This window comes from Mya arenaria, chromosome 13 (genome assembly GCF_026914265.1).
Source record: "Mya arenaria isolate MELC-2E11 chromosome 13, ASM2691426v1".
NCBI classification, from domain to species: Eukaryota; Metazoa; Mollusca; class Bivalvia; order Myida; family Myidae; genus Mya; species Mya arenaria.
Window position 1 is genome coordinate 16,651,771 of NC_069134.1, and position 13,329 is coordinate 16,665,099.

At 35.5% G+C, this 13,329-nt stretch overlaps 1 protein-coding gene across 12 annotated transcripts in view; it reads right to left on the minus strand.

The window, feature by feature from the left end:
- Positions 1 to 13,329, minus strand: part of LOC128214242 (probable 3',5'-cyclic phosphodiesterase pde-5) — a 53,682-nt gene that overhangs the window by 8,594 nt on the left and 31,759 nt on the right. For 10 of the 12 annotated variants that reach the window (XM_052920609.1, XM_052920607.1, XM_052920605.1 and 7 more), the window contains 12 exons: positions 10,848 to 10,906; positions 10,449 to 10,500; positions 9,202 to 9,332; positions 8,640 to 8,732; positions 8,198 to 8,266; positions 7,898 to 8,012; positions 6,960 to 7,099; positions 6,573 to 6,662; positions 5,971 to 5,991; positions 1,424 to 1,574; positions 758 to 913; positions 281 to 331 (listed from right to left, as the gene is read on the minus strand). In XM_052920609.1, the coding sequence (XP_052776569.1) occupies positions 281 to 331; positions 758 to 913; positions 1,424 to 1,574; positions 5,971 to 5,991; positions 6,573 to 6,662; positions 6,960 to 7,099; positions 7,898 to 8,012; positions 8,198 to 8,266; positions 8,640 to 8,732; positions 9,202 to 9,332; positions 10,449 to 10,500; positions 10,848 to 10,906 (1,128 nt within the window). Of the gene's footprint in view, positions 1 to 280; positions 332 to 757; positions 914 to 1,423; positions 1,575 to 5,308; positions 5,321 to 5,970; positions 5,992 to 6,572; positions 6,663 to 6,959; positions 7,100 to 7,897; positions 8,013 to 8,197; positions 8,267 to 8,639; positions 8,733 to 9,201; positions 9,333 to 10,448; positions 10,501 to 10,847; positions 10,907 to 13,329 lie in introns of all 12 variants that reach the window. The other 2 variants (XM_052920610.1, XM_052920611.1) reach the window with 2 other exon arrangements.

The window sequence follows — 13,329 nt, forward strand, 5'->3', positions numbered from 1 at the left end:
GTATGTTGTGTGTCTCGTTCCGTGATGTTAGTATGTTGTGTGTCTCGTTCCCTATGTCATGGGCTCTAGCCCTGTGTTTTGCTTCATTTGTTTTACTACTTGACTTGTTCCTGTATAATCCTTTGTTTCATTATATACATGTATGCATTTTTGACGACACGAACGGTCGTACATTACAATATCTAACACATGTAATATCAATTTTGAATACTTATAATAATCGAAGTTCAGAGTAGAATATGTTGTTATCTAATCTGGTATGAGAAACTGAGAACGTTACCCTTTTGTAGTCCTCTGATGAAAGATGTTTGAATATGTTGTGACCATCGTTCTGAAATTACATCCGAATTATTGTATAACCGTCAACAATTATGAGAGACATGAATGGATGGAGTAATCTATACAGTTGCCGTAATAAATACAGGACATGGAATAGCCATTCCATACAAGCATGTTGAAATGGTAATCCTTAAGGCATATCTAGGGCAAATATATATATAAACATGTTCAAGGAGAACTCACACACCCCAGGGAGGCTTCGTCACTGAATACCAGCACATGTTCTACTATTATTTCATGCTGTTTGTTTTTTTTTCTTATCGATTAACAGGCGTTTGAAAATCTGATCTAGGCAATCTGATCTAGGCAAGCCCCGTTACCGACCCCAGTGCTTGTCCTACGGTCTCATGCTCCAATCGAGATCACAAAACTCATTTAACAACATCCAACGACTGACAAAAGCTAACAACACACCCACCTGAAGGATAGTGACAGTCTGGTTGAAGTGGTGATGTTCCATGGTGGATGTGGAGTATATGGCGGCGAGTGGCGAGGCGCTCTTCACCATGAAAGCGTTTGTCTTCCCTCGGTGGTCTAGGTCGTGGCACAGGCATGCCACAAACAGCGCCAGACACTGCCAGAGGAAAGCGCGGTTACAAGTTCTATTAACTGTCACTGTCAGACATACACGTATTGAATCAGACTACATGCAAAAAAGAAATTGGATGTTTTGTTTGTTCTTTTTTTTGGATAGTGACATAGAACACGATCAACGATTGTGGGTCTAACTTTTCTGTAAGAGGTTCATCTGTGTTGTTCCTTTCTCGCAATCACGCGATCTTGTTGCTGTTAACCTAGACGTAGGTTGAGTTTGAGCTGTTTAACTGCCTCTTATATTTATCATTACGTTGATTTTGTGGTTTATTGTTAGTTGTTGTCTGTGTGCTTGTATATATCTTTGAAATGGGGTTGATGTTCTTTTTAGATCTTGTTTGCTTTGTCTCTTTTTTTGTGGCCATACTTCAAACTTTTTTGTAGTCAAAAACTAAAAAATGTTCCTGCAAGTTTGGTTGATACCGATTGTTTAAAATTGCTTACACTATTAGTTTAGTTCATTTAACAAAAATGAATGCCTACAGCTTACCTCTTGTGCCGTGAATCTGTGTTCCGACGTCTTGATAACGGTGTACATGGCGTGCGCTACAGAGAACGCGTGGTCCCAGTTGTGGTACGGTACGTTACGGTAATTCTTACGTACCGTCAATGTAAACCGAATTAAACTGTCCATATCATATCTACAAAGATACATGCTCAATAAATTCACATGCATCTAAATTACAGTACTAATTAGTAATCGAGTTGATACCTAACGGATGATTTGATTGCTACTTTAATGGATTGATAACTCTAAAAAAGCATCCAATCAAAAAGTCCACAACGAAACAGTGAAAACCCAAAACATGTTAGTCGTATTTAGCGATGCTATGAATCTGGGACCAACAATTTGTAATCTCACTCCCAGTATGAATGGAGAAGAGTAGCGTATGGGTTTAAAAGGAAAGGTTTAGTACAGATAGTGATTTTAACGGTTTTATACGGTCACGTGATTAGGCTTAACGTTTAAGTATAGTCACGGTGATCAGGCTTAACGGTTAAGTATAGTCACGGTGATCAGGCGTAACGGTTAAGTATAGTCACGGTGATCAGGCTTAACGGTTAAGTATAGTCACGGTGATCAGGCTTAACGGTTAAGTATAGTCACGGTGATCAGGCTTAACGGTTAAGTATAGTCACGGTGATCAGGCTTAACGGTTAAGTATAGTCACGGTGATCAGGCTTAACGGTTAAGTATAGTCACGGTGATCAGGCTTAACGGTTAAGTATAGTCACGGTGATCAGGCTAAACGGTTAAGTATAGTCACGGTGATCAGGCTTAACGGTTAAGTATAGTCACGGTGATCAGGCTTAACGGTTAAGTATAGTCACGGTGATCAGGTTTAACGGTTAAGTATAGTCACGGTGATCAGGTTTAACGGTTAAGTATAGTCACGGTGATCAGGCTTAACGGTTAAGTAAAGTCACGGTGATCCGGCTAAATCGTTTGATATGGTCACGTGATCAGGTTTAACGGTTAAAGGCCGTTTTAAATAAAGTCACGGTAATCAGGCTAAATGGCTTCGAGCGTCTAAGGCTGTTTCTAGGGGCTCATACTCCGGTACTATTTCGGTATGGCGAGAGCGAGAAATTGATTAAATATTGACAAATGTCGTGCACGGAGTATTCAGGTTATTTCAATGTGAGATGTTGTGGAATATAGGCATTGTGCTCATTACCAGTGTACAGTGCCAATGTCATGTGCAGCACCGGTATGGGCATATTTTATGAAAATTTTGATCTGGGTAGATGGATTCGTGTTACCAATTAAGGTGAATATGACCATCGAAAAATAACTATCACAACTTCAGTTGTATTTGTGTGCTACAATGTATTAAACCTTATCTAGGAGTTTAGTATGTAGTTGAAAAACTGTTTCTGGTTGATTATTTATAAAACATGCCTCTTCAATAGATTCATACGCAAATGTATAGAGCTTTTATCTCTATAATTATTGCTCCCTGGCTGGAGATTAATTGATATTATAAATCCTCATATGCATTTTTGTCTATTTTGCTCGCATTCAATGAAACAATTAGAAAGCGGTGTCGTCGAAAATGTTAAAAGCCGTAACTGTCATAATATTATATATCTGTTTTATTTGTTAGCGATTTCTTAACAAATTACTTGTTATCGGGCGAATTCTATTGCGGAATATGTATCATTAATTTGATTCATTTTGGATTTATGCAAGTAATTTCTTGATTCCTAATTGAAAAGTGGGTTTCTAATGGTTATTATGATTAAGGGATAAAATCGTTACGAGAAATTAAAATTTTACAAGTACAAATCTCTGTCATTCCGTTGTCACAGATAAATGAGGTTTGGAAAGAATGAATAAATGGTTTAACGGTTTTCTTTCACTGTATGTATTAATCAACCCAGATATATACATATACGCCTAGAAGCCGTTCAGCTTGATTACCGTCATGGTATCGTACCAGTAAAGCAAACATTTCTTTGCTTGGTAAATTTAAACATAAGCATACTGAAACAATACTATCGTTTAAACATAAATATGAAGAAACTAACAACACAGTTCTAATCCAATTTAAAAGAAAACATCCTAACATTTCATGATCTTTATTGACGTCCATGCCATTAAATAATTGATATGAAAACAAAATAATACAATATAAAAGATTGTGTTACGCTTGAATGTGTAAATCATCGTTTAATGCACCCCATCACCAGAGTTTGAGTCAGTAAGGTGTCTAGGTTAAATTGTATACACAGATGTATGGTTGCAGCTACAGCGGAACTGATTGTTAGTAAAACATAGGCAAAAGGTCAGGCCATAGGTCACGAATCCTTGCGCATGGTTGATGTATTTGTTCTTGCCAATTCTGCAGTCTTTGCCATTGTATGATAAATGTATATAATGGCAATCAGCACAAAATTGTATATTGTTCAGTGTATGGTAATGGATGTATGCCGAACATTCACTGAGCAGTAAGTAATTTAAGTTTTACGTCAATACATGAATATGACACGGAACATAAATATGCGACGACGAAAGCTCAAACTATCATACTCATTTAATTAAACCACATCTCATAAATAAAAATGAATGTTTCGAAAAGTCATCTGTCTACGATTATAATGGTCTTCATTTTTATGTTTCCAAATAAAACAAGCAAATTGGACGTCGCGAAAGAATGCTTAGAAATGATGGCGTTCGTATTTGTTGGCGATTTTTTTCATTCGTTTGGCATTCGGATACAATATCTAACATAATTTAATATAAGAAATGTGAAAGTGCTTTGGTTGAAAAATACGTTTTCCTCACAGAAATCATGAACATGCTGTGTATGAAAAGAAAGGTCATGCAAGGAACAGGGTAAATGTTTGTGACTCAAAGCTAAACCTAAAGCGCGGGTAGGAGCACGTGTGTGTTGGGTGTATGTAGATGTTGTACTGACCTTTTGCCTTTGGTAAACCGTCGGATACCCACGGCCGACCTATTGCAATACACGAATGGACCAGACGTGGGAATCCGAAGGTGATTGTGTTATATTTATAGTCACTACATATCATGATACATTTTCTCATGAAAGGTGTTATAAGATGACCCACCGATGACCGGACAAATCAAATGAAAACATGTCATGGTTAAACAGGTTCAATACCGAAAAGCGACATGTTTGCAAAATCCAAAAGCATTGAATGTTATTTCGAAAATGAGAAATGGTTAATATTTCCAGTATGAATCCTACGATACAACTGTTGATTTTGAGAAATGTTTTTTTTTCCTTTCAATTGGCCGAATATAATTGTTTATGTGGCATACGTATGATATGGGTTACACTCCCTCTTGTTATTATCCGAGGTATAGAGCTACTAGAAAAAATACATGCAACAGAGTGTTTAGGCAAGGGGATTCATATTAAGGCTATTATCTATATCCATGATTTATACTTTAGCAGTTTGTCAACATGGCTGGACATGTTATTTTTTATTATTATTAAAAAAGACATAAAATGAAGAACGCAGCCTTTTTACGAATGAGTATTTTAATAATTTTGTTATCCTTATTAACACACAAGGTTCAAAGAATGTAAACATGCATATGCGACGAAATCTGCAAAACTAGGTCACATGTAAAAATGACATTTAGCGAAAAAATCCCGTTTTTTATAAAATATCACTGCCTGATAGTGGTTTAATTTTTTACTGACATTAAATAAAGATATAATGTCAATACTATCAGTGTCACGCTGTTTAAAAACGCGATTTCTCGCGTTTCGTCATTTTCGCATGCGCCTTGTTTTTTGCACTTTGCGTCACATATCTGCAATTCCAGCTATATTGACTTCTTATTCTGACGGTCTGCTGGTATAACTAACTGTATATAAAGTGTGTTTAAAATACATACGCATTACTCCGACTGAAAATTATATGGAAGTGTTGTAAATGCGGATTTAAGAACAGGCCATTCTCCCCTGTTATACAGATTTTAATGGTTAAATAAAATGACAGTTTATAAGGATTTATATCATCTAGGACAGCTAGAAAATAAATTAATCAGACGAGTGTTATACATGACGTCATCCCTTGCCAGAAACGACCTTGAGGAAGATGGAATAAATGCCACTAAAAATAGTTTCAAATAAATTTGAAATGGCTCTTTATTTCAAATACTAACCAACGATTAATGTTTTTGAAAGGAACTCGTGCATTAGTGTTATATTGACAACGATTTAGTTATTAATTTTGTTGAAATTGGACAGCTATTTTGCTTACTTCAATGAGTACACTCCAAACAGCAACTGTAATTTCAGACAAGCAGTAACTTCACATCACATTTTGCCCGAAAATATGTTTTTTCATACCTGAACCTTAAAATAATGAACTAATACCTACCCCACACCCAGCCCCACCCCTCCCCCAAACAAATAAAAATAAATAAACACAAACAAAAAACAAAACAAACAAAAAAGTTAACGTATGCAAATATTCCACCTTCGGGAGAGATATATAAACTGCTAGTGCTATTCATTTCACACAGAGTTACATGATATCAAAAGCCTGCAGTACCTTTTCTCATTTTCTCGCACACTGCAAGGAACAACGAAGCGAGAGGTTATTTTACAAGGGTGAGATGAACTTTTTGAATGATATTTTTATGTCAGAAAAAACCTTCAATGCAAATCCTAGAGTTAGTGTGCAAGGATAACTGTGCCAAACATATCGATAGACTTATCGTCTTGTATTACACTGGATTTTAAACACAAACTAATAAAAGGTGATTTTTTTTTCAAACTTATACGTTTTCAATATGTTTGGCACCATGTTAAAAATGAACCTATCGAGAATGAAGGCAGAATGAATGTAGCACAGAGCTGGCTATTTTGCTTGCTGTCTATTTTGTAACACTTGAATAACGGATATTTCTTTGTATAAAATGACACATTAATATTAAATATTAGAAATATATTCAAATTCGTCGATTACCACGATGCACATTTTAATGTTTAATTTGATTGACGAAATTGAGAATCAAAGATAATCAAATACCCCGACCAAAATCATATCTAAATGTTAGAAAAATGAGACAGTTTTTTTTGTGTAAGAAGAAAAAAAACATTGAACAACAACTAAAAAATTGCTTGCAATGTAAACTTATATGTATGATGTACCTGTTAATTCTGCGGAATAGGTCCCTAAACATGTACAAGACGTATATCGGCTTCTCCATGTTGGTCACAGCCCATGGTGAGAAGTGATAACTGAAACAAATACAATATATAACTTAATAATACTATGGAAACTACATGGCTCTACATTCAAAATACTCATCCACTATGCGAGTATACATCTCATTTAAATATATTCATGAAATTGTGAAATTTGCATAGATCTCCTAATTTTAAACTATTAGTATTACCGACACTATTGGTATACATTCCGTGAACAATTCTATGTTGCGTGAACACTTTTATTTTGAGTTATGTTTTATATTGTTGGAGAATACATTGATGCCGATGTATTAATTAAAGCATGGAATAAACAAACATATGACGCACTGTGTGATGTTGGTGATTTGATCGGGTACAGGTACTTCTTTCACTGTGGTGAACTCATCATCTGAGCTCTGACTGTGGTAGGACAAAACCTCCAACGCCACCTTGTACTTCTGCTCCGACCGCCGGATCTTCTCGTACAGCTTGAAACATCGAATGTAAACAATTATACATGTATTAGTGAATACTAGTAATCAACGTATGGAGCTTGATTGAAATGGTTCAATAATAAGACTGTTAAGTACTTGAAATTAATAATTGCAACTATATCGACACCACCAAAACCATCGACGAAGGCGGTAATCTGATTCAAGGGCCCCTTAGTTATAAATTGCAGAATCGGTCGGAAAAGGTGCTTTTTTACAATGTATATGTTTTGTCACTGTCCCTGACAAATACTCCCGACTTCACTCTTAGCTTCATTAAATGATGCCTGAAGACAGAATATCAATTCACTTCACTTATAACACCCCCTTTCCCCTTGCATACCGAATACTTCATCAAATTATTCAAGATTCCTGGGTAACAGATAGTATTATCATAATAATATGTATGAGAGTCTGCGTACCGAAACTTAACGCACAAGCGTGAGCCATTGCGTCCCGGTTAATCGTTAAAATGATCTTTAATTCCGCTTTCCAATTGGGAGTGGGCTCAGTTTTATCAAACATGATTAACCAGATATAAAATGGCAATAAATGAATGATCAGATAATTGTGAATAAAGACGATTGACGCGATTCCAGACAGGTTCGGCAGCTAAACCGTTTTACGTATATTATATTGCAAGGTGGTTCAGGCAATATCACCATATGGCGATGTATAAATCAATATGACCTGTTGCATCTGTTGTACTGTATGCGTTTTTCACGACCTTTTCTTCCCTCTGAAAGGTGTCAAGCATCTATCAGATGTGTGGGAACAGCAGCTTAAATGCCTTACCTTGGCATGATGTAACGCCAAACCGCAGTAGACTGCAAACGTCTCGAATGATTCTTCGTCTGATTTGGTGAATGTTCCTTGAAGTTTATTGACCATCTGAACAACGCCTATAATACTGAAATACAATACCATTTTGTACTTAAGACTGCTTCGGAAATACGACATGTTGTAATGTTTACGTATGATTGGTCTTCCCGACCTTCAATATTTTCTTTTTAATTGACTGTATACATTTTTACCTCATTTACAATTAAAAACCATCTGTTTGTTAAAGATATATATGCAATAGATCTGACTTACTTTCCGCGGATGTATATCGGCATACATAATATCGATTTGGTTCTGTACCCTGTCTGCATATCGACCTCCCTTAAATCAAAATGCGAGTGTTATATGGACAAGCACCGTTAGTGGTACGGCGATCAAGAGCAAAAATGGACACCACGCAAAAACACTCACACACATTCTAAATCAGTTTAAAATTATTAACGAGCTGATAATCAACAAAAGAGTTTTCCGCATTGATACGATCAGTGAAACCACACGTAGAGTTAATAGCTTTAATAATTCCAGGAAAAAAATCAATCGCACTCCTAATTAAAAAAAGAAGTGAAAGAAGATTTTGGAGATTGCCTTACAATAAACAATGGAGATTTCCGTCCATCACATTTTTAGAATGTTTTCTTTTTTTAAGACGAAACATTCATTTTACTTCAACAATCACATCCGTTTCCTGCATTACCTATTGAACCGCCTGTCCGTGTACGCATCAGCAATGTTCAGAATTTCTCCCGTTGAGGCCACGTGACCTGCAACTCCTTTGTCCATAGGAAACCTGTACCAAACGCGTTATGTGTTACGAGAGGTTTTAGGGTCAATTCATATATGCTCATAAATCTTAAATCGATTGTATGTTTTAGTATCAATACAAATCACTTTGTCCATTGAACTATTTTCATGAATTCATTGATTAATTAAGAACTAAAATTAAAACTAAAATCTGAATTGAAGACTATGTTTATACTTTAATAAATTCATATTGATCGGCTGAAATTACAGGGCGCTTTTTGTAACAGAATAAAACATCAAAAACATGCAATATACTGACTGGCATATATAAGGAAGTATGCGGAGGCAACTATCAATCTGTTTATAACAACATCATGCAATGTGGCAAACAAAAATCACACAATAGTCACATAGTAGCCTCTATAACTTCATCTACGGAACCGTTATTAATCACGTCAAAACAGGAGATCTTAGTTACCTAACAAATCGCAAAATATGTAATATTTCTAGCAAACCTGATCTCTTTGCTCGGTAAATTTTCATCGATCTTCCCCGTGTCAAATATTCTTGCGTACAACTCATTTGTATTTGTGTCCAGCAGAAACAAAGAGGCTCGATCTGCATTCACTAGCTTTTTGGCGTAGTTCTGTGAATATAACAATCTTACCTCTTTCATTTGGATTTCACTGGCATAAGCTGATACATACATACATAACTAGTCCTCTGTTGAGCATTTATTTTATTGAAAAGTTTGCAAACACTTCATACTGAAATGGTCAACAGAGCTTGGTAGGGCAAATATCTGCTTAAGCTATGATTCAAACATGATATAATGGTATATGTGTATGTAAGCTGCAAGCTTTTGCATATCAACAGCAGTATTGTAAACAGGAGAATCACGCTCAGTTTATTTTGTTTTTACACAGTACAAAGACGATGCTACTTTTTAAGAATTTGACGAGGACACTATTTAATTATACCAGGTTGGCACAATGCAATTAGGTCAACACATTAATAAGAACACATCAGAGCAGAAATAGCAGATGCTTAGCGTTTGCAAACGGACACTTCGTACATAATCGCTCTGTGCCAACTCATTTTAAACAAATAACAATAAACAGTAGCATTTCTCTGTTATGGGTAAACTGAGCGTTCTTTTATAAAAGAAAACTCTATATTCGCTGAGCGTATTTGCAGCAGGGCTTGTGTTGGAGCGGAAATAACCTGATCTCCCCATGGATACAAGAAATGCGCGAGCCAGTATGAGTGACGTCATCATCGATGTGGACGTCAAATATTCGGGCATACAGTTCCCGTGTGTTGGTGTCCAATAGGAACAAAGACGCCCGATCAGCATCCACAAGCAATTGAGCGAAATGCTGGATAACGGGTTAGTGAACTAGTAAGTACTTGGAGTTAAGCTACATCACTCTTATCATTGTTAGTTTGGTTAATATCAAACATGTAATCGTATGGATCAATGGTTAGCTATCCGCTTTGTAACAAATATGTATTATCATCCCAACCACAAACTAAATATGATCTATGAACAACATAATCTTTACAAAAAGCCTTTCATCAAGAGCGTTGTGCTTCTTGTTGGCAATATTTATTAGATTTGCAATTGGTTTCATAATTCCTACAAAAAGAGAGTATAACTCCATGTTAAAATGGTTTTATAACTCTCAGATAAAATTTTCATCTTCGATTGTTCTGCAGGTTGAACTGTATGTACTACAAGTATCCCGTAGTCGTAACTTACCATAATTTTCATAATAACTGTGTCCATACTGACAATGTCTTGAAAAATTGACCTGAAAAGATACCAAATAAGGGCATAACATACTATGAGCTGGATATTCTACATTTCCATTAAAACCCTATAACATAGAAATGATCCAATTTTGTCGCATCATTTGCTGTAATGAATAAGCCGCAGGCTAATACGGACGTATTACCAGTAAACGGCGCTAAACAGGGATGGCAATGGCATGGAACTGTCAAGGCAATGTGAGAATCGCTGACTGAAAAAAACTAGTAGGAATTACGTTTTCTGTTTACATGCGACCAACCTTATGACGCTGATGTATAGATGGTTATTATTGTAATTGTATGCCGTTTACAGGATGGTAGTTTTGGACTGATGCAAATGTCAACTTACTTCGTAACAGCTAGAAGAAACTCGTTCAATTTCCGTTGTCTCGTCATGCAGTTGTACATCTGCAATTTAATTAGTAATAATAGAAATGTAAAGAACATAATAAGTTTGCATGCATCGTAAATAAAAAGATCATCCAAATTATTTCTACTAAAAATATCATTTTGGTTATTACGTTTATTCACTGCTTAACATATGGAACAAATACATTAAAACTATATTTTACTGGATTATTGGAAAGCATATACACATGTAGTTTGTTTGCTTGCGTCGTAAATAAAATTATCATCAATTTTATTTCTACTAAAACTATCATTTTTGTTGTTACGTTAATTTACTGCCTAACTTATTGAACAAATGCATTCATAATTTAATACTATATTTTACTCGATTATTGGAAAGCCTAAAAAAACTAAACATGTGCAATGCGAAAGAAGAAATATAAATATAACACAAAGAGCAATGCAGGAAATTAAGAAAATTTTCCACAATTATGTATAGTGCTCTGTGACAGGAATACATCACAAGGCGAGAAGAAACAGTAGCGCGTACAATTACAATGGTATATCAATATTGTTATGGAATATAACCAAATACATACAATCAAATATGTCCTATATGATATATGTAAAACAACAGCTCACCTTGATATAACGAGCACACAATTTCAAAAGCATCACAGACACAGGCAGAATATGGCAAAACACCATGGTGATTAAGATATCCCGACTCACGTATGGAAATATACACACTGTCAAAATCTACTATGAAGAGTATTCAATCAGTTTCTGTATGTACTAAAACATCAAGTCAAACGTGTGATACAAAGTTAGACCCGTGCAATACTTAAGAAACATGCATGTCGCAGAGTAGAGCGATTTACAGCACGAGTAAACAGCACAAACGATCGAGGTTATTATTCCTGTTGTTTTTTTGGTTTGTATGCATTATTTTTAATATGTATTTACGAGTTTTATTTTTGTAATATATACACTTCCACCCATAGACCTATTTTCTTGTGAAATAAATGTCACATCAATGCAGATAATCTTAAGTTTTTATTCAGCACAATATATATCCATCTCCATCCATCCATACCATGCTTTTTCAAAATGTTTCTAAATGATCTTTAGAATGTCTTTTACAATCGCGTTCTGTGATCGATAGCAGCTAATGGATTTCCAATATCTAGCTGCTTTGAATGAAAAAAGTCAATATAAGCAGTTCAGCTACTTGTTAAACGTCATCCTTAGATAGATCACGAAAATTGTTCCACGCATGCTTTATCTTTTCCTAAAATGCTAATAAATCTCGATTTACACTTTAACAAGTTTATATAGTGTTTCCATGGGAACGGTTGGGAAGGTGAGATGTACGTTATGTCCCGCGTTTCCCACCTAGTTGCACATCTCGACACGTTTTGCCGATAATTTGATACATAGAAATGCTTGACATCACTGATTCGAAACGTAATGCCTCCTTTTGCATGGACAGTGTCAATTTGTGTCTCCTTTGTCTAGTATTGAGTATTCTAGTAAGAAAGGCTGGTATTTACAAACAAGAACACATGCAAACAATATTTGTTCTCAGATTTTGAATATAAGTTAACATACTTGTCCCCTACGACATAAAAATAAGATTTAAGTTGTAGTAAAGTTAACTTTATTTTTGAGAAAGAATTGATCGATAAATGGCACGGACATATGACATGCAATCTTAATTAACACACTTGCCCCCTACGACATAACAACTAGATTTACAAGTCGGAGTAAAGTTTATTTTATTTTTGAGAAAGAAGCGATCATTGAATGGTACGGACACATGTCATGCAATACAACATTTGATTGACCTGGTACCTCGGCATAATGCACTGTCATACAGCCCCATATTAAGACTGCCGCCGCCCTCTAGCGAGAAGCAAAGGAAAAATACTAATAACATTAGCTTTCCTAACTCAAGCTGCCTTCAAAACTAAATCAAGTTAGTTTTTGCGGTGGCTGGAACCGGAACTCATGTTTGGGATTTTCATTCGAAAAAACAACATTGTTATGTAAAAAAAATGTTCTTAACAGTGCCATCTTTTCAGGGCCAAATATAATTTGTTATGTTCTTTATTTGTGTTGCTGTTAATGAATAAATGATAGCTTGTTTAGGCCTTTTGAGATTTTCTGACATTGTTAACTGAAGTATTCCATAGAGATTTTATGTTAGATCGTTGGTAGAAAGTTACTCCTTTGATAAATCTGAATTTAGATTCAACGTCACTTAATATTTTACAGGTCATATAACACCAAAGCAGGAGTTTATTCCGTCCAAGCAACTGGTGTTATTGTTTGCCATTCTGTATCAGAAAGAGATACCAAAACAACACTAAAAACACATTTTCGGAAGTTCGAAATCAAAATAACATCGATTGAATGTTCCAGGTGATTATATATTTCAGGTGAGTATGTGTAAAGATCACCAAAATGCAATAGGTAAATAT